At 37.4% G+C, this 25,411-nt stretch overlaps 1 protein-coding gene across 2 annotated transcripts in view; it reads left to right on the forward strand.

Annotated features, from left to right (window-relative positions):
- The window catches only part of LOC110054675 (HBS1-like protein), a 35,150-nt gene extending 10,436 nt beyond the window's left edge, over nt 1-24,714 (forward strand). The window contains exons 6-21 of one of the 2 annotated variants that reach the window (XM_089279259.1): nt 5,279-5,471; nt 8,852-8,942; nt 9,080-9,152; nt 9,898-9,979; nt 10,291-10,374; nt 15,610-15,727; nt 16,803-16,949; nt 17,389-17,463; nt 17,874-17,991; nt 18,497-18,565; nt 19,235-19,339; nt 20,743-20,833; nt 21,312-21,420; nt 21,895-21,995; nt 23,089-23,233; nt 23,910-24,714. In XM_089279259.1, coding sequence (XP_089135385.1) covers nt 5,279-5,471; nt 8,852-8,942; nt 9,080-9,152; nt 9,898-9,979; nt 10,291-10,374; nt 15,610-15,727; nt 16,803-16,949; nt 17,389-17,463; nt 17,874-17,991; nt 18,497-18,565; nt 19,235-19,339; nt 20,743-20,833; nt 21,312-21,420; nt 21,895-21,995; nt 23,089-23,233; nt 23,910-23,918 — 1,610 coding nt within the window. In that variant the 3' untranslated portion in view covers nt 23,919-24,714. Of the gene's footprint in view, nt 1-1,221; nt 3,183-5,278; nt 5,472-8,851; nt 8,943-9,079; nt 9,153-9,897; nt 9,980-10,290; nt 10,375-15,609; nt 15,728-16,802; nt 16,950-17,388; nt 17,464-17,873; nt 17,992-18,496; nt 18,566-19,234; nt 19,340-20,742; nt 20,834-21,311; nt 21,421-21,894; nt 21,996-23,088; nt 23,234-23,909 lie in introns of those variants that run through there. The other variant, XM_089279260.1, reaches the window with a different exon arrangement.
- The last annotated feature ends 697 nt before the right edge of the window (nt 24,715-25,411 follow it).

Raw genomic sequence — 25,411 nt, forward strand, 5'->3', positions numbered from 1 at the left:
CAGTCAATCAGCGGGAAACCAGTTTGCCAATCATTGAAACCGAAAGTCAAAATCCTTGTCAGACTAGTTAATGCTGCATTGTTTACATTTCCTAAGAATTACATAACCAAAAAACCTTCTTTGTCCCAACACTCCAAATTCTTGTAACTTTTAGCTCCTTCTTGTGGTGTGTTCACAATGTCAGGTTAGAAAGGAAAAGCTTTTAATTAGATCTCCTTAAGCATCCACCCCCTGAAGCTCACTGACTCTTGTGAAGCTATGTGACGTAATTTGGCACCAAACAAGGCGTCATTGGCTGTAAGCTGCTGGGATTGGTTGAAGAGTAAATGTACCAATTGTCCTGTTTTGGAGGTGTCAGCCAGATTACTTGGCACAAAACGTTTCCTCTTAACAAAAGAGAGATTCCTGCTAGCGGAAAATTTACGAAGTGCTTGATGCTCGCCATTTGAATTTTCTAAAGTGCTTGCTGTTTGCAAGACAAGTGTGATCACTGCTTGTGCTTGGAAAAAAAAACGCATTGCTCACATGCTTGCAAATTCTCGCAAAGACCATTCCGTGCCACTAGATATGGACCTTCAGACATGCTACAAATTGAAATGACTTAGACTGGTCACTATATATACACACTGAAAACCACCTTTAGCATCCCTAAAACTCTGAAAACCAGAAGCCTTTTCACCTCCTCACTCAGATGAAAAGTGATTTATTTTCTATTATTTTAAGTCCTCTTAAGGCAATGCAATTTTTTTACTGTGTCGTGATCAAGAACCACCTTTACCATTCATACAAACCATATAGATCAACAAACACCTTCACCCCCTCGCTCAAGGAAGATGTGAAAATAATCTGAGTCCCCTTAATCAGATGCAATTTTCAAGCTGTATATGGACTGAAAAAAGACTTTTACGGTCTGTCAAAAAAAAAAAATTCTTTAAAAAGTGGGCATCCTCACAGGATACCTGGGTGCCCATCTGGGTGTTTTTCAGAAAAAAAGATATTTTTAGGAAATATTACCCCGAGACATACTCTAAAGTTTTGGTGCTACGGCACCTGATACATGTAGTTCTCTTAATAGGATCTTTTTAACAAAAGCAGTCAAAAGAATAGGTTGTGGTACTTTTAGAGTTGACAGGAGTTGAAAGCTAACGGGCTGCCTGTTCTTTCTTTTTTTCATGTCCTTTTCTGTGCAATTTGTTCGCTGTATGGCTTTAACAAGGTAAGGCTCTGTATCTTATCAAACTCACTTAGTAACAAAAGCTAAACATTCTAGGGAAAGCAGGCAGGGTGATGGGGCATCAAAATCATCTTATACTAAAAGTTTAAGCCAGCCATCAACAGGACTGGCAATGTCATTTGCAAGCAAATCTTTGTTATCAGCTCCTCTGGGTAGCTTGTCACATCCAGGAAAGCTGTTATCTGGTTCATCACCGCTGAGTCTTTTTCAAACATCATCTCAACACTCAGTGCTTTCAGTTCCTCTCAGTAGTCTCTCGGGCCAAGTAGGATCACAATCACTGTCAGAACCTTTAAAGACCACGCCGCAGAATCCTCCTGTGTTGTTATGCAAACCAGAATCATCGTCATTATCATATCCAACCCCTCTCTTATCCATTTCCCTAAGTACATTATCTCAAACTCCAACATCTGAATGTGATGTGCAAAAAGCAAACTTTCTTGGAGACCCTTTGTTATCAACTTCACTCAGCAGTTTATCATGCTCCCAAAATTTTTCATTGGGTCAGCCATCAGCCTTGTCAATGTCATCATCGTCATCATCTTCTGGAAAATTTTCATTGGGTCAGCCATTAGCCTCATTATCATTATCATCAGCCTCATCATCATCATCATCATCATTGTTATCACAACCAGTGTGTCCACTTATAGCATCTCAAACCTCCAAAGCATTTGAGTCATTAAGTACTCTTTCAAGAGCTGTAGAAATCCCATCAGTGGAAGTACAAGAAGAAGAACATAAACATGGTACATCAGATTCTTTGTGCCAAAAGTTGCACAATGCAGACAGTGTTGGAAATGCCAGTGATAGTAATCCAAAAGAAAAGGACTACAACCACAACCATAAAGAAGAAAAGAAACCCTCTGCCATATCAGTGATATCATCCACATTTGATTCATCTGTTGTCCAGGAAGGAACAAGGTCACTATATGCAATTGATGAGAAACCCCTGGCTTCTCCTATTAAACTTACAGTAGACATTTGCAATGCAAGGTTTCAGAAAAAATATGTTGACAGGGAAAGACAGCAGACCAGAACATTGGATAGCACTCCTCCTTTGGCTGCCAAGCCTTCGATGTTTGCTTTGGCCTTATGCTATTCTACACAGGCATCTGCAAAAACCCCCTCTGCTGACAAACCAGTAAAGCAAAATGTTGTTAATGATATAAACAATTCAAGTTTTATAAACATAACTCCTTTTAATTTTTGCTCCCCATCACCTGATGATGTTGTGAATGAAAAGCAAAAAAGAGCTTTCTCAAGAAAGAAGTGAAGGATCGAGGCTCAACACTCACTTGTCTTCACAGGTTGGAGCGCTGTGGTTTGCTAAGATCATACCAAATTGTACATTATATTTTGCTTGACTTTTATTGTATACTTCAGTTCTTTTGTAGCTTGCTTGAATTTTTTTTTAACTATATATGTACATATATTTCTTTTATCTTTAATATATTGCAAAAAAAAAACTACCTTGGAAGGAAACTTGACAAGTTTGATTAGTTTATTGTTAGCAACAAATGGTACAAATCATACTTAATCTGGAACGAGATCATTATTCATAGCAAGCCAAATTAATACCAAGTATATCCATTTGCTCCTAAACAATAAGTGAAGTGTCACACAAGACTTTTTGCTAGGATTGTACATGTACAGACATTACTTTTTTAATTTTGGTTTTATGCTAGAAAGTCATGGTCCAAATGACATTCCTTTCTTTTCGTTGTAATCTTTATAATTTTCTTATCAATGACTGTGTTGATCACCGGTAATTACTGACAGGTGCAACCAGTTTAGAATTAAATAGCATGGCTGGAACATTTTTCAGTGTTGGTCATTGTAAACTGACAATTGCACCTCAATCAGCCAAAGGTAAATAGTAATTTAGGTAGGGGATGTATAAATTTCAAGAACTAATCTTTCTAATTAATAAAATTTTTTCAACTTCAAAGAGGTTTTATGACTGGAGCACTTGTTTAGGCAAGCATAATTTCTGACAAACTAGTCAAAGATAGGAGTGAAAGCTGTCTCCACATAAATTTCCTTTTGGAAACTATCTTGCAGGGGGCTGGTGGGATTTGATAGATAGTTCCTGTTACACATAATGACCACCCCCCCTTCATAAGAAATTTTTTACCTGACCCCCATGCCCTTGTAGATAGATAGACACCTTTATGTAGCCCTAAATATTTGGAATGATCCCCCATGAAAATTAAAAAGTGAAATTGTTGCAGTCTGAAAAACAAATTATATCAGTTTCAAGCCTGTTTAATTTTTAACATGACCTGAAAATTTTAAATTTCAGAGCCCCATGAACGCTATTTTACGTATTCTGGCAGAACTTTTGCACTGTTATAGATGCTGTCATTACTTAACAATACCTAGAGAAAATAGACAAAAGCATGACAGAAAGCTGACATTGCCGCTGTATTATCAAAGGGAGGTTATTTGTGGAGGTTGAGCAATATTTAGCAACCAAATGCTTAGTAGGGGCTTAGTTCCTGTTGTAGGGTACCTTACAAAGTAGGGGGCCGAACTTTTTAAATTTTCAGAACCTCGGGAATGTTATTTTAGGAATTCTGGCGGAGCTTTTGGACTATTGCGGAAGCTGTCAATAAGGTAATATAAGGTCCCCCTAAACATCGCACATTTATTATGCCACATTGTTTGGCATGGCCCCCCAAATCCCCCCCCCCCCCCCCACTTTATAAAAAAGGAGTGGTCCCTTAGCAGTTTCTGGTTACTAAAAGTGTTGTGTTCTACATTCCTTGTTTTTAATTATGTTTGTTGCTTATATACTCTCTTACAACAGCAATGCATCAATATGTTACAAATCTCCTTGATGAGAATCAATTCATCCCAAACGTAACACTAAGGCCTTTGGCAACAAAACACTCTCTCACCAGTGGCCCAGAAGAAGATGTTGCTGATTACTGCATCAATTCAAGATGTATAGAAACAACAAGCTAGCACTAGACACATGTATGCAATTGCATACCCATTTTAGGAATTAGGGCCCACAAAAGTTCTGATTGCAGTATTGTACTTTTTTTCTGTTTGAGATTTAAGGCACTGAAGGAAGCTAGTTACATTTATATTAACTGTCAATAGGGAGGAATTACTACAGGAGTTTTACAAGCTGAAAAGTGAAAACTATTGTTATTTAATATAGTTAAATGAAATTTAACATAGTTAACGACTAGGAGCTAGTCTGGTCAGTAGCGTTTTTATAGGCGGTTGTTAGTGTCTTGGCCGTCTGTGAGCGTTTTGGTTAGCGTTTGGTGCGTTTTGTAGCGTCTGATATAGTTCAATGAAATTTTACATAGTTTATGACCAGGAGCAAGTCTGGTCAGTAGCATTTTTGTAGGCGTTTGTTAGTGCCTTGGCCATCTGTTAGCGTTTGTTTAGCGTTGGGTGTGTTCTGTAGCGTTTGCAACAGTCATATGGTCGTGAGAGCCCTGGGGCTGACATTGTCCAGTGGTATATGTGGTTAGTACATGTGTTGTCGTCCCATGTGCTCGCAGTGTGTTCATCGCTCTGTTAGTGTGGCGTTGTGGATTGAATTATAGTTTAGCGGTTCTCGGCATTCCCTCCCTATCCCCCCCCCCCCTTCTTTTCAGCATTTTTTTTTTTTTCCACCAACGCCATCTGGCTTGAGTGTGACCGGTGCCTGTAGGGGGCTTGGCACAGGGGGCTTGTGGCTTGGTTGCGGGTTGGGCAGGCCAGTCGGGTGTTCTAGCGCCTTGGGGATGTGACTGTGGTTGCAGCCCCCGGGCTTCGTAGGCACCTTCCCTCCACTAGCGACTTGGCTGTTAACTCTTGTTTAAGTATTGTATTCTTGTTTGGTATGCGTATATTTCTTTTGTTTAGCACATAGTCTTGGTAATTCTAACTTGCAGTTTACTTTGTAGAAAATTCATTCACATCATGTGCTAACTAAAGCCCTGTAGTGCAGGATGAAAAGGAAAAATATAATATAGGGACAAGAAGTTACCATAAGATTGCTTTTCTTATAATGAAATGTCTGTTGCATGGTTGATAAACTAGGCATCTTCAGCACTCCAAGAAAAGACCTTGAGCTGCAGGTAAAACTTCAACATCCTTTGCTAAATCATACAGCCAATGGCATCAAGAAGGAAGGAGTGGTGGATTCACATGTTCCTGTGGTTACTTCTTTGTCAGAAAAAACGGTTGTAGGATTCTCAACTCCTCCAGTTGACAAATCAAAATTGAGGGAAAGGTAAGAACATTTTCCAACACTATACATTTTCAAGAATACATTGCATTGTGCAGAAAGGAATTTCTGCAATCTTCCATAGAAAAAGAGTTTTTTGTAGAAGTCCTCTTCAGGGAGTTTCAATAAAGAATTATGTGTTTGACTTTTAAAAGTATAAAACAGGTTGAGTTAACTGAGTTTTGAAGTCTTTTTTTCTTCAAACACTGTATAAATCATGGGGTTTACTGCTCAAAAGTGTTAACCCAGAGGGGTGTGTCCATATAGGTTCCAGGCTAAGAATGGATGAGTTGGAAGTTTTAGGGGTACTGTTAGCAGTTGGGTCACGGTTAACCTTGTGGCTGTGGAGCAGAAATAATTGTTTTGTCTCACTCATGATCTAATGGTCTGCTGTCAAACATGATTGATCACAGTTTTCCACCTGTCTGGCTTTGGTCTACAAATGAAATGATAAATGAATAAATAAATTACAATATTTAGAGTGGAAGCGACATCATCCTTAGCTGGTTTTCATGTGGGACCTCTATCCTGGTGGAATTGGAATTTGGAGATGTTGGTTTTTGCCTATGGTAATTGACTTTGCTCAGATGAGGTAGAAGTGAAATCTTAACAGTGATCAGATCAGGCTGACTGACTGGCACACTCAAGGTCACATTTAATCATGTCATGTATGACCGCACTGCATGATTTTTAAGGGTAATCATGTCAAGTTTGCGTGCTTTGTGTTGCTTGCTGCCAGTGAAGAAACAAAAACATGACTTTCATTTTTTTTGGTTCAGTGTATAATAAAACAATTATTAGATTCTTTTTTTGTGATATCCAGAATAATCAAAGTATCAGGAAGGGTTACCAGTATTGGCCTTTGGCTTTGGCTTATAACCCCTACCTCAACCTCACAAAAACTCATCCAATAATTGTTAATTATTTGGGTATTGTTATTGCAGTTGGACTGCCTTTCCCATACAAGCAAAAACTGTACTGGCAACCAATATACTGTGAAGCTCTTGGAGCTAGATCATCATCATCTTCATCATGTCCCACCAGTATAACAACTCTAGCTAATGACAGCCAAAATGAGACAAATGAACCCAACTAAACATAGAACTTGTTGAAATTGTCTTGAAAACATGAATATTGAAAGGCTGGAAAAAGTTGGCATGTGCAAAATGTATGAACAAGGATTTTAAAAACCCCCAGAAAAAGAGTAAAGGAAGCTAAAAAATAGCAACAAACGAGGGGGAGAAAAAGATTTATCAAAGGTGAGAAGGTAACCCACTTGAAGTTTGTAGGAGAGTAGATTGCTGCTGGATCCCAAACATACAAGGAGGACATAGACTACGAGTAGTAAGTGTTCCTCTTTTGCTTAGTCCGTCGTGCGTGAAGCGAAAGAAAACTGCAATAAAAATGACCACGCGAACTCCTCGGGGTGAGAAGCACACGAAAGTAGGGACTACCGCCTAAGTCACAGAGTTTGACCTTTCATGGCCGAGTGATTATTCGATGTAAATTTTCAATTTCATTACGGGTATCCAGTAGGATTCCTTATCTTGACATCCCGGAAGATGTCTTGAATGAAATATCTCTTCTCTTCAAGTAGCGAGGCAAAAACATGCCATGAGAAGTATATCTTCATTACGGTGTTTGTTAAGCGGAACTGCTAAAGGAGTTTCGAAAAGACGACGGCAAAGGAGTCATCTTGTGACAAATTTTTGCCATGTCTGTAGGTTTAAATTTAAAAGTTGTTGTAAAATTTTCAAAGGCAGAGTTTCAACTGGAATTTACATTATCCATTTGACATAGGAGATCATCCAACTGTGGTGATATGTTTGCCGATAGCAGTGGAAAGCTTCAAGTGAAAGTCTGGTTCAATCTTTAAAATGGACAGCAGAAAGGCCAAGCTCAATCAATCCATATTTACAGAATTGTTCCAGTTGTTCTTCAACAATGCTGGTGACCTGGAGTTAAGCAGCCAAATCACTAACATGCTTGCATTCGGGTTCGAGGCGAAAAGCTTTGCCAAACAAAATACTTGTAATGATAAATTAACTCTTTCCACAGCCTGTTGGCAGAATTGCAAGAACATCACCACCTGTGAGATGCAATTCCAGTGCTCTGATTTGCTCTGGTTCCAAAGTTTTCCATTTTCAGAGAGCGAGATATATCGAATCTCGAATGTTGACAACGTGTGGTCAACGCTCCTAGCATAAGCCAATCATATTTTTGCGTCGTGAGAGCAACGCCTTTGCATTGTGAGAGCAACGCATAATTCAAACTCTGTGGCTTAGTTGGTAGTCTCTTCTTTCACCTGCGTCTCGCCCCCAGGATTTCATGCGGCCATTTTTTTCTCACGGTTTCTTTTGCGTTGTGCATGATGGACTAAGCAAAAGAGGGACTACTCATAGTCTTAGGAGAACAATACTCTAGAGACAATCATGAAATAATGCCTGTGTCAAATCAACTTTATCAAGACATGTACTTCCACTTTCCAGGTGATTTATTTAAGTAAGACTTAAGTCCTCGCGCAAAAATTTTCCAGTTGATAGATTTTTATAAATTTTTACTGCAATCAGATAATGAGTTACTTGTGTCAGAATTGCAAAAAAATTGGGGGTCACCATTTTGTGTCAGAGATAAAGCGTGTGGAAAACTACCCTGCTTTTGAAAAATTGGTGCACATAATTCAGCATGGTCTACGGGGTTTAAAGTTAAAAATATCGAAGGGGAGTCAACAGAGGCAAATGATCTTAGTCATATTCTGTAGAAGTGGGTCTGTTGCGTATATATATTCCAAATGTTTAAGTTTAATAATACTTTGTCATGCTAGTACAAGTGAATAAATCACAGAAATTACAAAAAGTACATGACTGGAGAATAATTGGGGAAAGCTTAATTCCCATACAAAGAATATTCTCCAATATTAAGCATTCTAAAAAAAATTAAGAAGGGAAACTTAAAATTTAAGTGCAGCCCAAAACTAGCCTAATGAAATTGCATACTAAAATTGACACTAAAAATTTTGAAATAAGATTTAAATACAGCCCAAAGCTAACCTAATTAAATTGCATACATGTCCCTGACGGGTTACACCTGATTTAAAATTGACACGAATGATCTAATAGATATAGGATTTAAATTGCTTAAGGTGCATGCATAATGTTCGATGGTAAATAAGGGAATAAAGTAAAAGTAAATCAAATATGCAAATCTTGGCAGGATAATTATATACAGTGAGTTGGGATTCCTGGTGGCATCCCTCCCTGGGTAGTAGGATTATGCTAACTGGATGACAATAAATCGTATGAAAAAGGCCTATTACTAGTCATGCACTCCTCTGACTCCTCTCTGGTTCTAGTGCAATCTGAAATGTTTACACACTTTTCCTGTAGTTGTTTTGTAGGGCAAGTTGAGGTGGAAACTGACCAAGCAAAATTGACAGAGACAAGCAAGCAAAGAACAGCTGGAAAAAGCAGTGAGCAGGTTATTGAATCTATTGTTCTCATTCTTTTCATCTGCAAGGAGTTTGTGGTTTATTTGCAGTTGCCCGTTTGCTAGACTGGGAGATCCATGGTAGTTAGTGTGTATGTAAACTGTTGTCTGTTTTCTACCATCTACAGTTGTTAGCTGATGCAGAAAAAGAATATGACATACATCAGAAAGGAAAAACACTTCTTAATTTAGTGGTCATTGGTAAGTTGGTCTTTACAACTGTTATCAATCACATGCGACCTACAGAGCAAAAAGAATAGGCAAGTTGTTTGGTGGACATCAATCATCTCCACCTTTGCAGAAAGCTACAGCAATGTATGAAAAAATTTACTCAAGACTTCTCATTTGTCTCTAAACTAAAGAATACATGCATTGAACATCTAGTGTTAGAATACAGCTGCAGTGACTTGGTAAGAACATTCATTGTGTCAGAAATGGAGAATTCTTGCGTTCTATTTGTAACAAGATTTTGTTTTTTTTGTGTGTGGTCTTTTGACAATTTTTGGAGAATGTTCAGAAATCTTCAGAAAGTGGTCAGAATTCTCAGAAAATCATCAAAATCATCACTATTGTTTTCATTAACATTTTTTGCAGGCTGGAGGGCAACTGGTCTTCACTGACAGGCAAAACTATTTGAACTGAACTTTTTTATCTGGAAAACTTTCTGCTTCATGGTCAGACCAGGCGAGCAAAATTGTTCTCACAGCTGCTCAATTTGCCTGGTACCTGCCCTAATGAAATCCCTGTATTAGTATGTTTATATTATACACAAAATAATGCATGGTTGCTTGGAGATATAGAATTTCTCTTCATGTGTTCAACTTTATATGTGACTTGTTTGGTGCACTCACTCATGAGATATTGAGGTTGAACAATCTATGAGAAATTCCATATCTACACATGCACATGTATTCTCTATTTAACATCTGTGTTGTTATATTTGCAGGTCATGTTGATGCTGGAAAAAGTACACTGATGGGTCATCTTCTTTATCTTCTTGGAAATGTCTCAAAAAAGTCTATGCATAAATATCCTTTTCACTCAACCTTTGCTAGTAACTGAACTGAGAAAATTAAGTATAGTCAACAAAATGATATATTGTGGTTTGCATTACTGTGTTCCCAGAATTTGGTGTGAGCTTGAGGCACACTCTTTCAGTTGTATTTTTGAGTGAAAAGTTAGGGAAACTAATAAAGGCAATAATATATAAAATAGACAACAGTTTTAAAGTTGGGAATATTTACATAGAAAACAGATTTAAAAACTTTCGAATAATGGCATAGGAGGAGGCAAAACCCTTATAATTACTTTGATATTTGTTTTTCTTTGACCTGTGTACATATGAGATGGAGTCCAAAAAAGCAGGAAAAGCTTCATTTGCATATGCCTGGATTTTAGATGAAACTGGCGAGGAAAGAGAGCGGTAGGCCATACAGTTTGTTACACCACCACCATTTTCATGTCACAGGTTTATATCAATATCAGTGTATATCATTTAGAACAGAGGCAAAGAAACCTGCCCTAATAACCATGTACAAATTAACCATGGAATGTAGATTGGATCATAGTAATTTCTATATTTACACTTGAAATACACTACTGTAGCTGTAGCTGCTCAACAGATTGTAAAGCGTTCCTTTTGTGATACATGTTTAGATTAATGTTGCAGTTCCTAGGGAGTAATGCTTTCAATACCCTGACAATCACAAGCAATAAACACGCGTTCTATGGCGTAAAGGGAGGAACACCGCTCCGCAATTGGTGTGATGGACAAACTTCCATTGCGTGACCAAATGCCAAACTTATCTCCCCAGCGGTTAATTCCACACTGGATCGGACAAGTGGGTGAGGCCAAAAGCTTGCGCGTCCTATAAGCATAACTCTAAATGGCACTACAAGCTGACCTCCGGTCAGCATCGTGCTAGAGTGTAGACAGTTCTCAAGCCTTACTTATCTTCCCAGCACTATGAGCCGACTCCGCCGGCATGTGCTGGATCGGACAAGAAGAGGCATAAAAGAGCGTTAAATAGCGCCACTAAATTAGCAAAAATGAAGCTCGGGGAAGTCGCTGCAAGACTTAACCGATAGCGTGTCACAAGAGGTGAACCCCATTTTATTATTTATACTAGAAGTAATCAAAGATTATGAGAGTGCGTTCAACGTCATCACTTAATCAAATATATGTAAATGATTTCACTGGCTGACTTTTAACCTCTCTCTATTGCTAAAATCAACATTTTTCATCGACAACAGTGGTTTTTATACAGACAGATTTATCATAGTGTCAAAGTCCACCATTTGTTGACATGTTGTGTGACAGCGCAAGTTTCCGTAGAAACACAAGTTTAATAGAACGAAAATATTTACATTTATAGCCTTCAAATTTCGTGCTAAATATTCTCACATTAACTGGTAATGTTTGAACGTAAAAGCTAATTTGTAAAAGTAAATTTTACATACATTATTCTAAACTGGAAGCACAAATGTAAGCAAACATTTGTAATCGTGTGCTCGTTTATCGTCAGCGTAAACAAACTCCGTGTGACTAATTCGCGTATCATGTTCCCCTGATGAATAAGGTAGACAGTATTTAAATAATTTGCCGTTCCTTGGTTCAGGGTCACTCTTATGGATCTTGCCTCCAGAGTACTTTTCCACCGATTCCAAACAATATTCAACCGGATAAGGACTGAGCTATCTACGTGTCTGTCGCGACTGGAAATAATCAACTAATGCAATCAAAATATAGCTTTTCCCACGGTTAACATCCGGAAAGCCAAGGCGCTTCAAAGTTGTGTTCGTTTTAAAACAAATAAATTAAACAAGGACAATTCCACCGGATTTTGATAAATGCCACCGTCGAGGCATTTAAATTCACCTAAATCCAACGCTGAGAGCACAATTGAATACTTACAGCTTCCAAATTACAGTGTAAATGTCCACAAAAACCTGCACTTGAATGAAACAAAGACCTGCACTCGAAAGAAATGTACAGCACATGGTTTGGCGATGATGTCATTCATTTCGACCCTGCTGCTTGGCGGCCAAATCGGTGTCGCAACTTTGGACAAAGGCCCACCGTCCCATGAAACGCGACTCAAGTCTGCATTAGGACTACGTTATACGAGCGCAATTAATGAACAACAACAATAAACCTCTAAAGGGAGGGAAGGGTGGGAGTTACAATTTCGAGGGCTAACTAAAAGTTACAGTAGTGATATAATGAGTGAATGATGCTTAAATCCAAGCTAAGACTCTTTTATAGGTAGACAAATGTCTGGGTTTAGACCAATATAAAATCGTGTGCCATGAAAAGTACAGAGCCCATGCGGCCTTGAATGAAACAAGAATAGGGCTATTTAAAAGACTAGCCATACAAAACGCATGATATAGTTAAACCAGACATTGTTGCGACATGCATGCATGAAAGGCTATCGTGAATATTGTTTAAACTAGACGAGAAAGACTTATGTAATGTTCTACCGCATAACAGTTCTACTGCGTTACGTTTAACAATAGTAAGCTACAATCTTGGACAGAATAAAATGGAACAATTATCCCCCATCCCCCCCAAAGCAATGATGAAGGTGCGAAGGAGCAAAAGCGCACCATTTTGGCATCATTGAAATGGGGGAAGGGGTGGTCCAGATGTTCCATTTATTTTGTCCAAGATTGTATTTAAGGTTTCAACGTGACAAGACAAAGGGAGCCAGTAATTAGGAACTAATATGTCAACACATTTATCGGCAGTACAAGGAAGTGGTGTCTGTCGCAGTCACGCACGTCAGAGCTCAATGGTAACACTGATAGCCTAAGTTTAGGTACTACAAGTAGAGTGTATTTTGATAACAATGAATAAATAAAAACGTTATTCTCATCCCAACTTTCCAGAGTAGTATTGAGATTAATAACGAATCATATCAGTGCTCGAAAAACTCAGTACAAACATGCCATTGAAAAAAAAGAATACCGAACGAAACACTGAGTTTCAGTACAAATACCTGAAGACAACTTTGAATTTCACATTAAGCGAGATGTTTAATACAGAACAATCTATCGTACTTCACAGGAGCTGATCAATAAAGCTATCGAGTCTATGAATAGTCGTATCACTGCCATAATACGAAGTAATCACGAAAGACTGAAGTCAATAAAACTGCCGTTCTCCTATAGGCACTTGCACTATGTTAAAACGATGCTTACACGTTTAAGTGACGGTTTACGACATATTTCCTATGATTTAAGTTGGTTTTTGGACGGTTTAAAACGGTTTTTGACGATTTTAGCGATCAATAAAATAAAACTAAGCTAAGAATATTATTTTACTGCCCTGCTACAAAACCGTACTAAACCATAAAAAGTCGTCAATAAAAACTTGTAAATCGTTGAATTTGATTTCAACGTAGATAAAAATCGTGCAAGACTCTTTTTTATGAAGAAAACTATTCTACAGAAAGAAAATACTTCAATAGAAAAATATCCAATAACTGCCTGAAAAGTTAAGGCTCTAAAAATAATGCAATGAAAGCGTGAGGGCTTAAATGGCGCACTGGAGTAGCGCGTAAGTCGCGGGTCAAGGTGGAGTGTGAGAACTCTCCCGGGTTCGAGAACGTCCTCCTCTTCTGCTGTTTTTCTTTTCTTTTTTTTGTTTTTTTCTTTCTGCGGGTAAGTTGAAATATTTTTTTTGTCGTAAAATCTGCTGGCAAACAGTGCCAATGCACTGCTATCAGTTCACTCTGTCTCCCTCACATCAATGAACCCTCCCTCCACATGCACCATTGCCATCCACATATTGCCACCACGTCAGAGGTGCAAAAAAAAAAAAAAGAAAATCACCTTGTGAAGGTATCGATAAGGTACTTTTAAAAGGACCGCAATTCAAAATTAAATTCTGAAAAACTAAGAAAGCGAGCTTCATCAATGATGTGCAACGTTTAATATTTTTATTTCCCGTGCGCGCAATACCAACAATAAAAATATATTCGGCTTGGTTAAAGAAATAACTTTGCATTTGGCCAACGCTTCAGCACGCACTTATGCATATTCAATTTTCTTATTAATAAAGTACATGACACACCAAACATAAACCATGTCGTGATTTTATTTCAATTCTGCTTCAATCGCTCACAGAGATCATCAGATTTTATTTCAGCTAACGTTCTTTTCCCTTGGTTATCGAACGTGCGACAACAGATCAGATGTGATCTGCATAGCAAATATAGCTTTTTGTAATGCCAGTGTGGTCCTCAGACAATCTTGGACAGAATAAAATGGAACAATTATCCCCCATCCCCCCCAAAGCAATGATGAAGGCGTGAAGGAGCAAAAGTGCGCCATTTTGGCATCATTGAAATGGGGGGAGGGGTGGTCCAGATGTTCCATTTATTTTGTCCAAGATTGTGGCTAGTGACTGTATGTAAATAGCGTCACGCTCCATTAAGTGTGCTTTAATGATTGACGTTAAAGCTTTATTAATGAAATTTGCTTTCAGTTAGTGCTGAAATAATGAACTGAACTATTTTATGACCGAACATTTTATTCAAAGCAGCTGTAAATTGTATGCTTCAATGGGTCTACATTTTAGTCAAAGCATCATATCTATTGTGAAAGCTGTTCACTTTTATGGCTATCAGGGCTGTCATTAATTTTTGAGTCACCTCTAGCCATTGTCTTTGCACCCCTAACAAACTTGTTACCTTGTGGGTGAGTTATATCTACAAAAGGAAATTTCATGCATGATATAATAGACCTATCAAGTATACTAAGACATAACAGGTATTACAGGTTAAGACTGGCAGCGCTGGCTCTACATTTAAGTCACAGTTAGTGTGCTTCATAAACTCCACACTTGAATGGCTCTATGGTTTAATCTCATTTTACACATCACATTTTTAACTATATGCTTCTACATTATAGAGGTCTATGTTTTAGTCACAAATGTGTTTGAATATTATGTAGACAAAGTATATCTTGAGCTAGTGCATTCAGTAGTTTTCCTATTCTCTAGTAAGAGACTTGTAAATCTATGGGCATTTCGCTGGCTCTCTTAGTGTATTGCCTTACCCGTGCATTTCATTCATCTGATCTTTGTGGATCAATACTCCCTTGTGGATTCTTCCAGACCCGGTACTTTTTTTGTTTTCCCCTTGTTCTTTCTCATTAAGCTTTGTAAAAGTCCAATATTTATACATGTTTTATGTAACACACTCAAGTGAACGTGATCATACCAATATATAATCAAATTTAGTATAAATCTACTAGCATTCTATCACAAATGCTGTTCTCTGATTGGCTTCGCTACTCACTTAGTAGCTATTCTGTGATAGATAGTGGGTAGCATAGCAGCATACCCTTGATTTATCATAACAAAATGAAGGCCACTTCTTGGCATTTTCAAAGTGTCTGTGAAGAGCTGATTTAGGTAAAGTTTTGAATGACTAGTAGATTTATACTAAAAGAATGAGATTATTTGCTCTCGATTTCTATGTGTGATAGTTGACTTGGGCTGCGCCCTCTTCAAATATCATGCAATAGAAATGGAGAGCAAATAATCCAATTTTTGAGTAGTTTTCTGTTCTCCAGCAAAGGATTTAAAAAGGCACTACTTGACTATTTACTTTTAGAATTGTACCAATGTACATTAACTGTCTTTTAACAGGGGTATTACAATGGATGTAGGTTTAACAAGGTTTGAGACAGATACCAAATTGATTACACTCATGGATGCACCTGGACACAAAGACTTCATCCCTAACATGATCACTGGAGCAGCTCAGGTTTGTTTATAAAAAATAAGGATAAATTACATTTATACAGTGCTAAGATTGTACAAATATTCCAAAGCGCTAAATGCAGTGCTTATTCAAAAGACTAGAAATATGTGTAATAACAGCAAAACATTATGAAGTATAAAGATATTAACAATCAACACGAATTGTACACTTGCTTCACATCTTCAACTTTGATTTGAAAACAGTAACATCAGACTGGACCCTCCAGAGGTAGTTTGGTCCAGAGAAATGGCACAGAGAGGGCAAGCAAAAGGCACAATAAATTGTCCTTGGTACAAAGAGAAGACCCTACTTTAGTGTGACTTCTGCACCTCATATGTACATTAGAGAAACAATGCACCTATTAAACTATTTTTAGAAATAAATTTTTCCCTCTCCTCTCTTACTTATTAAGAATACCATCCAGAGGTACAATACTATAACATTACATGCACTGACACATGCACTTACAATGATACTAACACAACTTGTGGAACTAACATGACTAAAATACTATATTGACGAAAAAATGTTGTAGCACTGGATTTCTTTTTTTGAGGAGCACAAGAAATACTAACCTGTTCAAGATAATTCATTTAGGACAGGAAACCAAAGCTTCAACGTTTTGGAAGGTTATGTAGTATAATTTATGTTAGCATTAATCTACTAGCTTTCTATCATGAATGCTGTTCTCTGATTGGCTAGGCTACTTACTATCTATTCTGTTGTAAATAGTGAGTAGCTTAGCAGTGTGGGGGCAGCTGGGGCCCCCTTCTTTGTGTTTTCTAAGTGTCTTTGAAGAGGATTTAGATTAAAGTTTTGAATGACTACTAAATTTATACTAAAACAATTAGATTATTTGCTCTTGATTTCTATGCGTGATAGCGCCTTCGTCAAGGCTATGCCTTCATCAACTGTCACGCTATAGAAATCTCAAGCTCATAATCTAATTGTTAAATATAAAATAGTGGGACTCTTGTAGTTAATGCCAATGTTTCCAACAGTTTTGTCTAGAGTTATGGTTGCCATGAGTGAGAGGCAAACACTTCACTCATACTAACCAAGACAAAGTGATTTTCAGGCTGATGTTGCTGTATTGGTAGTTGGCTCCAGCACTGGTGAATTTGAGTCAGGATTTGAAGCTGGAGGACAGACTAGAGAGCATGCACTTCTGGTGAGGTCACTGGGTGTAACACAGATTGTTGTCGCAGTCAACAAGCTTGATAATGTAAGTGTCCTAACTAACATCAAATACAGGCAAACTTGTCTAAGGGTACAGAATTTGATAGCAGTGTCTACTGATGGCAAAGTATCTTTACTATGTCTGAAATTGAGAGCAAAAAGATGTGACTCCAGGCAGCTGTGCCCTTGTCAACTATCACATGAGAGAACTCTCAAGTTCACAATCTAATTGTTAAATAGACCCACTGAGAAAATATTTTCTTTTTAGCTTAGAATACACTTTGCAAAAATGAAAGATAATCACTCATTTATTTTGACTATCAAAATGTTAATTCCCAGCACTTGTGCCATTGCAGTGTCAACAGCTTGTAGTTTGTGTTAGTTTAATGTTCTTTGGGGTTATATCCATGTATGGCCTTTAACCATGCTTTCTTACAGGGCGTTTTTTATCAACATTAGAGGACATATTTCTTTCTTTTTTTTAGGCTCTCTGGTCAGAAGCTCGATATGATCATATTGTGGGAAAGCTTAAGCACTTCCTAAAACAGGCAGGATTTAAGGTATGTGTATTCTCTGACAATGTACACTACATATAGAAAACATGAAAAACTCTAAACGTACAATGCAGACATTGTAGTAAATTATAATTGTGACTATCAAAGTTGCAATGAAAATACAGAAATGTGTCTATCTAATATATAGTTGGAAGTTTGAAGGTTCAGGAGCAAAACAACTTCAGTTGCAAAGTCACAGTGTATATTCTACAGCCTATGCAGCTCAGTAGTCTATGCCCTGTGATATGTCACCCATTTTTCCTGAATAGGAAGTTGAACTAGAAGTGACCAGTGAATTCAAGCAACAGGCTATTTTTCATGCTATTCTGGGGTCAGCAGCATAGGGAAGAAGTTAACATGATTGTTGTCTGGTTTTGTCCACGTGTCAGTGGAGTTTCTTTCTCTCTCTCTTACAGGACTCTGATGTTGTGTATGTTCCCTGCAGTGGTCTCACTGGTGAGAACCTTGTAGGGCCTTGTGAAGAGCCCCTACTATTGAAATGGTATAATGGACCTTCCTTACTGGACAGAATAGGTACATGTGCATAGTTTGAGAGAAAAATTCAGTGACTCAATCACTATTCTGAGTACAATGTACAATGCATCAACAGATTTTGAAGCTACTTTAGGAAAGCAGAATTAGCAATGATAGTTTCCCTTTTGCTAACATAAAGGTATACTGAAGCTTGGATGAAGACCTTTGATTTTATCAAGTTACATTGTTAATAATACACTTGAAAACAAATACTCAATTCCTATTGACTAAAAGTGATGCCCTTCAAGTGTAACACTAATGCAGAATTAAAAGTGTATCACCAGTGCAAATTACAATGAAGATTTCTGAAGTAAGTACAAAGGCACTCAAATACTATGCGAGTTTTTAGAAGATGGTCGAAATTTAACTTCCAAAGATAGCTGAAGAGAATTTGAGCTTTTATGTTATTCACAACATTATTTGAAAATGTAATGATACAATGTTCAGTGGAACGTAAAAGATTCAGTAGAGGTAACCACATAATGTCACTGTTTTGCTCTTGCAGATAATTTAAAGGCTCCAAAGCGGGACCTTGACAAAGCCTTTAGGTTCTGTGTGTCAGATGTTTATAAAGGTAAGCTATAGTCTTCATTAATTTTAAACTCCTAACTAATAGATGAGGTTGGGATGAGGGACCATTAACAAGTTGACATGGGACTCAAGGACTAATACATAACATTGGTGATGATTGTAACCGTGATAGCAATCTGCCGACATTAGCAAGTTGAAGCATGGCAAATAGTAGTGATCTGCAGAGGGTTACAGTGACCAGCGATGGGAATCAAACTGCCACCCTTTATACAGAGTGACCCATGAGTGGCAATCACATAGCATGGCAATGTGTGTGAGAAAACTTGAATTATTATGAGTTATAATAAGCTTGAGATATGGGAAATACAATCCATCATCTGCAAGCTGAGAGGCAACAACAATGTTAGTTACTTGCCACCAATTGAAGATCTAAGGGGGTCAGGCATGTAAAAGTCTGTCATTGCCAACTTTCAAAGGACTTAATGTATGAACAGTGTGTAGGACTTGAGCCTAGACTGCTAGATCCAGAGTCCAGTACACCAACCATTAGGCTACTGCACCACTACCAACACTTGAGCTAAGGAAAACACTGTTGGGGATATGCAGTGATTAGTATGGAGAATTCAATAATGTTTTTTTTTAGCTTTAATTGTTACAATCAAAATATCTTAATATGTAAAGACATGATTTGTGAGAAATTTTCTTATTCTAGGAATGGGAACTGGAATAAATGTTACTGGAAAGCTAGAAGCTGGTAAACTTCAAATTGGTGACAAGGTTGTTGTCATGCCAGCAGGGAAGCAAGGACTGGTGAAGGGTGAGTGTACAGTGTGTTACGGTTGTCTTCTTCACATCAAGCCTTTATTGTGATCATCATACAATGTTGCACCCTACAGTGCAGAGAAGTGTTGTTTTATTATGTAAACATCTAAATTACCACTAAATGCAAAGCAACAACTGTGAAATAACAGTCACACAAGGCTTCCTGGCCATGAAGCTTTGATGATGGTCATCATGCAGTGTTTAACCCCATACTACAGACTTAAGGCAAAAGAAATGTCAGTTACATGCACCTAGCTTAAGGATTTTAGAAGAGGTGTTTATATTGACACTGAAAGGTCAATATTACCTAAACACAAAGCTTATCTTAGTTTCCAGACCCTGCTGATCAAATCTCAGAACATGCAACACAAATTAAAAGAACAATCACAAAGCAAACTTGTTGCCTCAGGAAGTCTTGTAAATACTTCCCACAGAAAAACAAGCAACATGTTTTTAGCAATGACTGAAACTTTTGTGGTTTATTTTTTCAACTGCTCACTGGATACTATACAATGTGCCTTGAATCAGCCAATCTCATTGTCCCATTAATGACTTTGGCAAGAGGATTCCAGAAATGTGGTCGCTGTGTGTGGATGAGTCATATGAGTCTGTGAGTCAATGAGTCAATAGTTCATTCAAGTATACATTATTATGTTACCATCGTCATTATGCTAACGTAAACAACCTAACGCAAGAATTAATTGTTAGGGCTAACCAGAGTGCTATTCAGGCTATCCAGAGTACTATTCAGACCAACCAAGTTACTATGCAGGCTAATCTATATTCACATAGTAAGTGAAATTCAGACTTACTAGAGCACTATTCAGGCTAACCAGCCAAGTGCTATTCAGATGCACCAGAGTCCTTATTTAGGCTGACCCAAGTTCTACATGACTGTCTTTAGGCTTTGAAACCAAAATTAAGGCTATTAAGGGTAACCAAAGTGTTTTTTAAGTTTCTTGCTTACTGGAGTGGAATTTGACCAGTGACTCATGACTCATTTGACTAACAGGGGACCTCTTGGAGGAAGATTTAAACATAACAGGAAAAAGAGACATCTTGTTCTGACTACCATTTAACCAACCAAAATTAGATGCAGTCACAAAGCAACTTTTTATGGTAGTTAAAGTATTATTAGCCAGTTTTCTTGATTCTGTAGATTAGGGAGGATTACTGAACAACGCAGCTCTAAAATAGGATTGTGACTGCAAATGCAATTCCCTGATCTATGATCATTGTTACTCATTTGCAATGAAAGCTAAAGAGCTTATTCAAAGTATGGAAAAAGAAATACTTTGTATACAATGACTAGTTTGAATTTTAAAAGTTTCTTCGTGGTATTGACAAGTAAAATTACTTAGTTTTGGCAGCTTAATATTTTATGATATGTTGACATAGGACTGAGTGTACATGATGATCCAGTACAATTAGCATATGCTGGCGATCAGTTGACACTGGTATTATCAGGCTTGGACATGATGCATCTTGGGTAAATATTGATTTATCTGAAACATTTTTTTTATTTCTCAAGCTGAAAGTGGACAAGAAAGTTGACAGTTACTTGTGATAATACATTGTTTGTGGCCAGTCTTATGCAGCCGTGATGTAAGGCGAGATTGCGGTCATCACTTTGTTAACAAATGGGACTTTGGGCACAATGCCCAATGAGTTTGCTGAGCGGAAAGGTCTCTGATGAGTCCCTTGGCTGGGAATGAAACGAGCTGTGCAAGACTAGCCATGAAAAATGTATCATCTCAAGCTGAAAGGCCTAACACAAGCATTGCAAACATTTTGTTATAATAAATAATATGGCAATACTGTATACTATGATTCATTTGGCTTGGTGAAGCTTCCAGCCATTTGTAAACATTATGTTTCAAATTAACTTATTAAAAGAGTTGTCAGTTCTTAGCTCAGAATTAAGGTTGTGTAATAAACGATAATGTCCTTTCTTTTTTACTCTTCAGAGTTGGAAGTGTTTTGTGTATACCCTCTTCACCTATCAAGTGCACTACAAAACTGAGAGCTCGTATTTTAGTTTTTAACATTCGTGTTCCAATCACAAAAGGATTTATGGTGAGTAACTGCCTCACTTCTGACTCAGAAATCAGACTTGTTTGAGGATTTTTCACAGATCTTACTAGGGTGCAAAGAAAATCATTTTTTTAACTTGCCCTTTGGGCAAGCTACATTTCTAGCGTGTAAAATAAATTTCAATGTGCCAAGTATAAAATATGTGGAAATTTGGTGCATATCAAGAAAGTATGTAAATTGCCATTAGTGTGACAGTTTTATTTCACTAAATGGTTAATACATACCGGTAGTACAATTATACGGACTAGCTGTTTTAATACTTCATTAATGGTTTCCCCTTCCTCAAACCTCCCATGTACCTACATGGGCATGGGCTAAGGTTCCTACAAAGTCATCATTACCACAGGGTCACTAAATCCACCTGCATATGTCAATTAAATTTTGTGGGCTTACAGAGGATACTACCAACTATTGAATATGTAACACTGCTCATCTTAGCAAACTTTTTGTTGGCAGGTATTGTTTCACTATAAAACATTAAATGAACCAGCCACTGTGGAGAGGCTTTGTAGTGTCTTACACAAGAGCACAGGAGAAGTTCTACAAAAGAAGCCCAGGTAACATAATTTCTTTAATTCATCTTTAAGCATACTCAGTACTTATACATGATGCATCCAAATTATTATAATCAGCCAAAATTGTTTTGGTCAAGAATCCCTTGTTATGGGCATCATGAAAATGCTTGCAATAATCATTGCGGTATGAGGTGCCAACTGCAATTTTCTTCTAATACCATTTATGCTGAGGTTTTGGGAAAGTGGACAAAAATGTATAGTTTTTGCTATCAGCTGGCAAAACAAGTGGCACCCAGTCTTCTCAACACAAAGCATATATCACAACTGGCAGCCAAGCTCAAGCTGCAAGCAGTATCATCTTGCATAATAGAGCTCATGTGATGATGGCAAAATTAGAAGACTTTGTATTTGAATATGTATAACCACTTTTAGGAGACAAAATAAATAGTAGAAGGCTCTTCGCCACACACAAATATCTCTGTGAAATGTTCCAAGAATTCAAATAAAATCTGTTAAGGATTATGTCCAAAGCTGTGATATTAGGCACCTAACCCCCACAGCTTGTTGACCAAATTTGCAAATTTGCAACAAAAATCGATACCAATTAGGCTATCCGTTGTCATTAGAAATCAATGACAATCAGTAAAAGGTCACACAAATCCTCTTCATTGATTGGCCATTGATTATCAATACCAATTGATTAATAATGATATTGATAGATACTGATTGTTGTCGATCATGTATTTCAATGATTGGACAAGAGCAAGAGCATGTAAAGGTCTGTTAAATAAACAATAGTCTCCATTGTGAGCAAAAATATGCTCGGATGTATTTGTCCGTGGACATTATCTGTTCCCAGAAATAAAACAGTTTTCTGAGAGTATAGCTTGAGGAAAACTGTGAGCTTTGAGGAACCTCAACCTCAAAGCCAGGCTGTTGATCCATCCAAACTATGCCAATATTTTGCAGGAGGGGAATGGAAAATCTATTAACGACTTTCCATACTCCAAAATAATTTGTTACATGGCATTTTGTCAAGTGTTCCAAGCATATGTGCAGTTACATAAAATCGTTCTTTATGCTTTAGTCCTCAACATAATATATTTGCTGATACTTTTTGATGTGTCTCTGCCAGATGTTTAACAAAGAATTGTAATGCTGAGGTGGTTATTCAAACCTACAAACCAGTTTGTGTTGAATTGTATAAAGACTACAAAGATCTTGGAAGATTTATGCTGCGCTATGGCAGTGAGACTATTGCTGCCGGAATTGTGACAGAGGTAAGTATGACTTAACTAACAACCCCGCTAAGTGCAAGTGACAGCACTTCACATCCAAATCTAGTTTTCTTAAATATGCAACATTTTGTGAACATTATGAGGAAACCAAAGTAACTTGGGAATGCAAAATGTGAAGCCCTTAACTTAGTATTTAGAGGACCAAAATATGTGAAAGTTTGATTAAAACTTGAGTTAAAAAAGGCAAATATATCCCAGTTGACTAGCACAGCTCTTCACTTGAGCTGGGCAAAGAATGATGCAAACTTAAAACTGGAGGTGATTCCTCAAAAATTAAACTTGCCGAATGAGTTTTTTTGACACTTCGCGAAAATGTTCCTTACCAAGCACTGTTCTGAAAAATACAATAAAAAAGATAGATCAATCTTATGATACATCAGTCTTACTCCATTTATGCCTTGAGTGGTATTTTGTCATTTCATGAGAATACTTGAAAGAGAAAATAATATTTGAAAAAATTTTTTTTGATAACTTCTATTGTTGATACTCTTTGATAAAACTAGCCATAAATTTCTGGAAGAGGCCTTATGAATATGCAAATGAGATGTGATGTAGTAATTATACGAATCTACACTGTAGTAATTAAAGGGGTGTAAGTAATACTCTTTGTTGTTTGGTGTCATTAGTGTTCAATGGTTTTGCCCTTGGTGTTCCTCAGATTCTATAATGACCAAGAACCGATAACAACCAGTACACAAGTTGTTAGAGCCGCTATTTAAGAATGGTGCTGACAGGATGCAGTGCAGTATAGAGTGGAAATGTGGAAGATTGCAATGAGTTTGTAGCAATTTATGAAGAAATCCTCATTGAATTCAAACAATTTTAAAGAAATTGTAATTAGAGATGTGAAAAAGAAGCAATAAAATGTCAAAAAAAGTTTTAAAGAAGTTTATTTGTTTCATTTCGTGGTCATGGTCAATATATATAATCAGTGGGCCATCCATTTTTCTTCTGCAACACAATGGGCAATCTCAAGCAAGGAGGATAACCCCATCCTGCCGCTCAAATGGTCAATCACACTACACGGTTTGGTTGATATTGCCTGCTAGTGGAAGTTGCCATAAAGTAAGGGTGTTTTTAACAGGTCAGACTGTTGGTATGGATATCTTTGTCTCTTCTAAAACGATAACATGTTCACCATTGATTGGGCAGTATTTTGATACCGTGATTGTAGAATGGTTTTAGACTGGTTACTGTGACTTACAGTAAGACTATGAGTAGTCCATATTTTGCTTAGTTTGTTTATTGTGCATAATGCATATAACATATTTACGGTCAAGCTCAACGGACTAATTGAAAGAGAGACTACTCATACATAGTCTATAATGAATTGTCAAAATCTAAGTCTTGAAAAGTGCTGCAACCCACACATGATAAATCTGGAAGTTCAAGGCAATTGTGTTGTATTTTAAAGAGTTTGAAGGGAAAATATGTCACCCTTTTGTATAACAAGATTATAAAAAGAGCAATGGTAAACCAAATCAGAAGCCAATAAACTAGCTGGAGGGCACTCTTAAATTTTCTCTGTTTATGCAACATTCAAACAGGGTGCAAAAAGAAAAACAAATTTTGGGACAAGCTCTAACAGTTACTATGGTTCTACTAGCCCCAAAATCATTCTAACCACCCCCCCTTCTCTCCCCCCCCCCCCAAAAAAAAATATCTGTTATACTCTAATCACCCAGAAACAATTATAAAATATTTTGTAACTAACCTTAATAAACACAATACAGCATCAGGGGTGGGCATCTAGTTTATTGATACAGCAAGCGTTTACATCATCACCATAAAGAAATTACAGCAGTGAATAAACAATAAAGCAAAGTTGAAAGAGATGCCTTCGAGTGGCTCTTGCATAACTTACAGAATCTTAAATAGCCTAATAGCCCCTAGGGATTCATCATACCAGCAAGCATGCCTAAAGTACTTCTACAGTTAACATGAATCATACATTATAAACATACTCCAGTGTTGTTAGCAAAACGTTACAAAATATATTTACAGAACTCCTGTAAGTTGAATTTCCTCAACCATTTTTGAGTTATTTTCTTGTAAAAAAAAAAAAGTACCTCTTAGTCGGCGTGTCGGGTATGTTATGGATGGGTCAATGGATGAGTGAGTGAGTGAGTGCGAGATGTAGGTATGTCACACCAATCAGAT

The sequence above is a fragment of the Orbicella faveolata genome, unplaced genomic scaffold (genome assembly GCF_042242905.1).
Source record: "Orbicella faveolata isolate gen_17 unplaced genomic scaffold, um_ofav_v1 contig_47, whole genome shotgun sequence".
Classification (NCBI taxonomy): Eukaryota; Metazoa; Cnidaria; class Anthozoa; order Scleractinia; family Merulinidae; genus Orbicella; species Orbicella faveolata.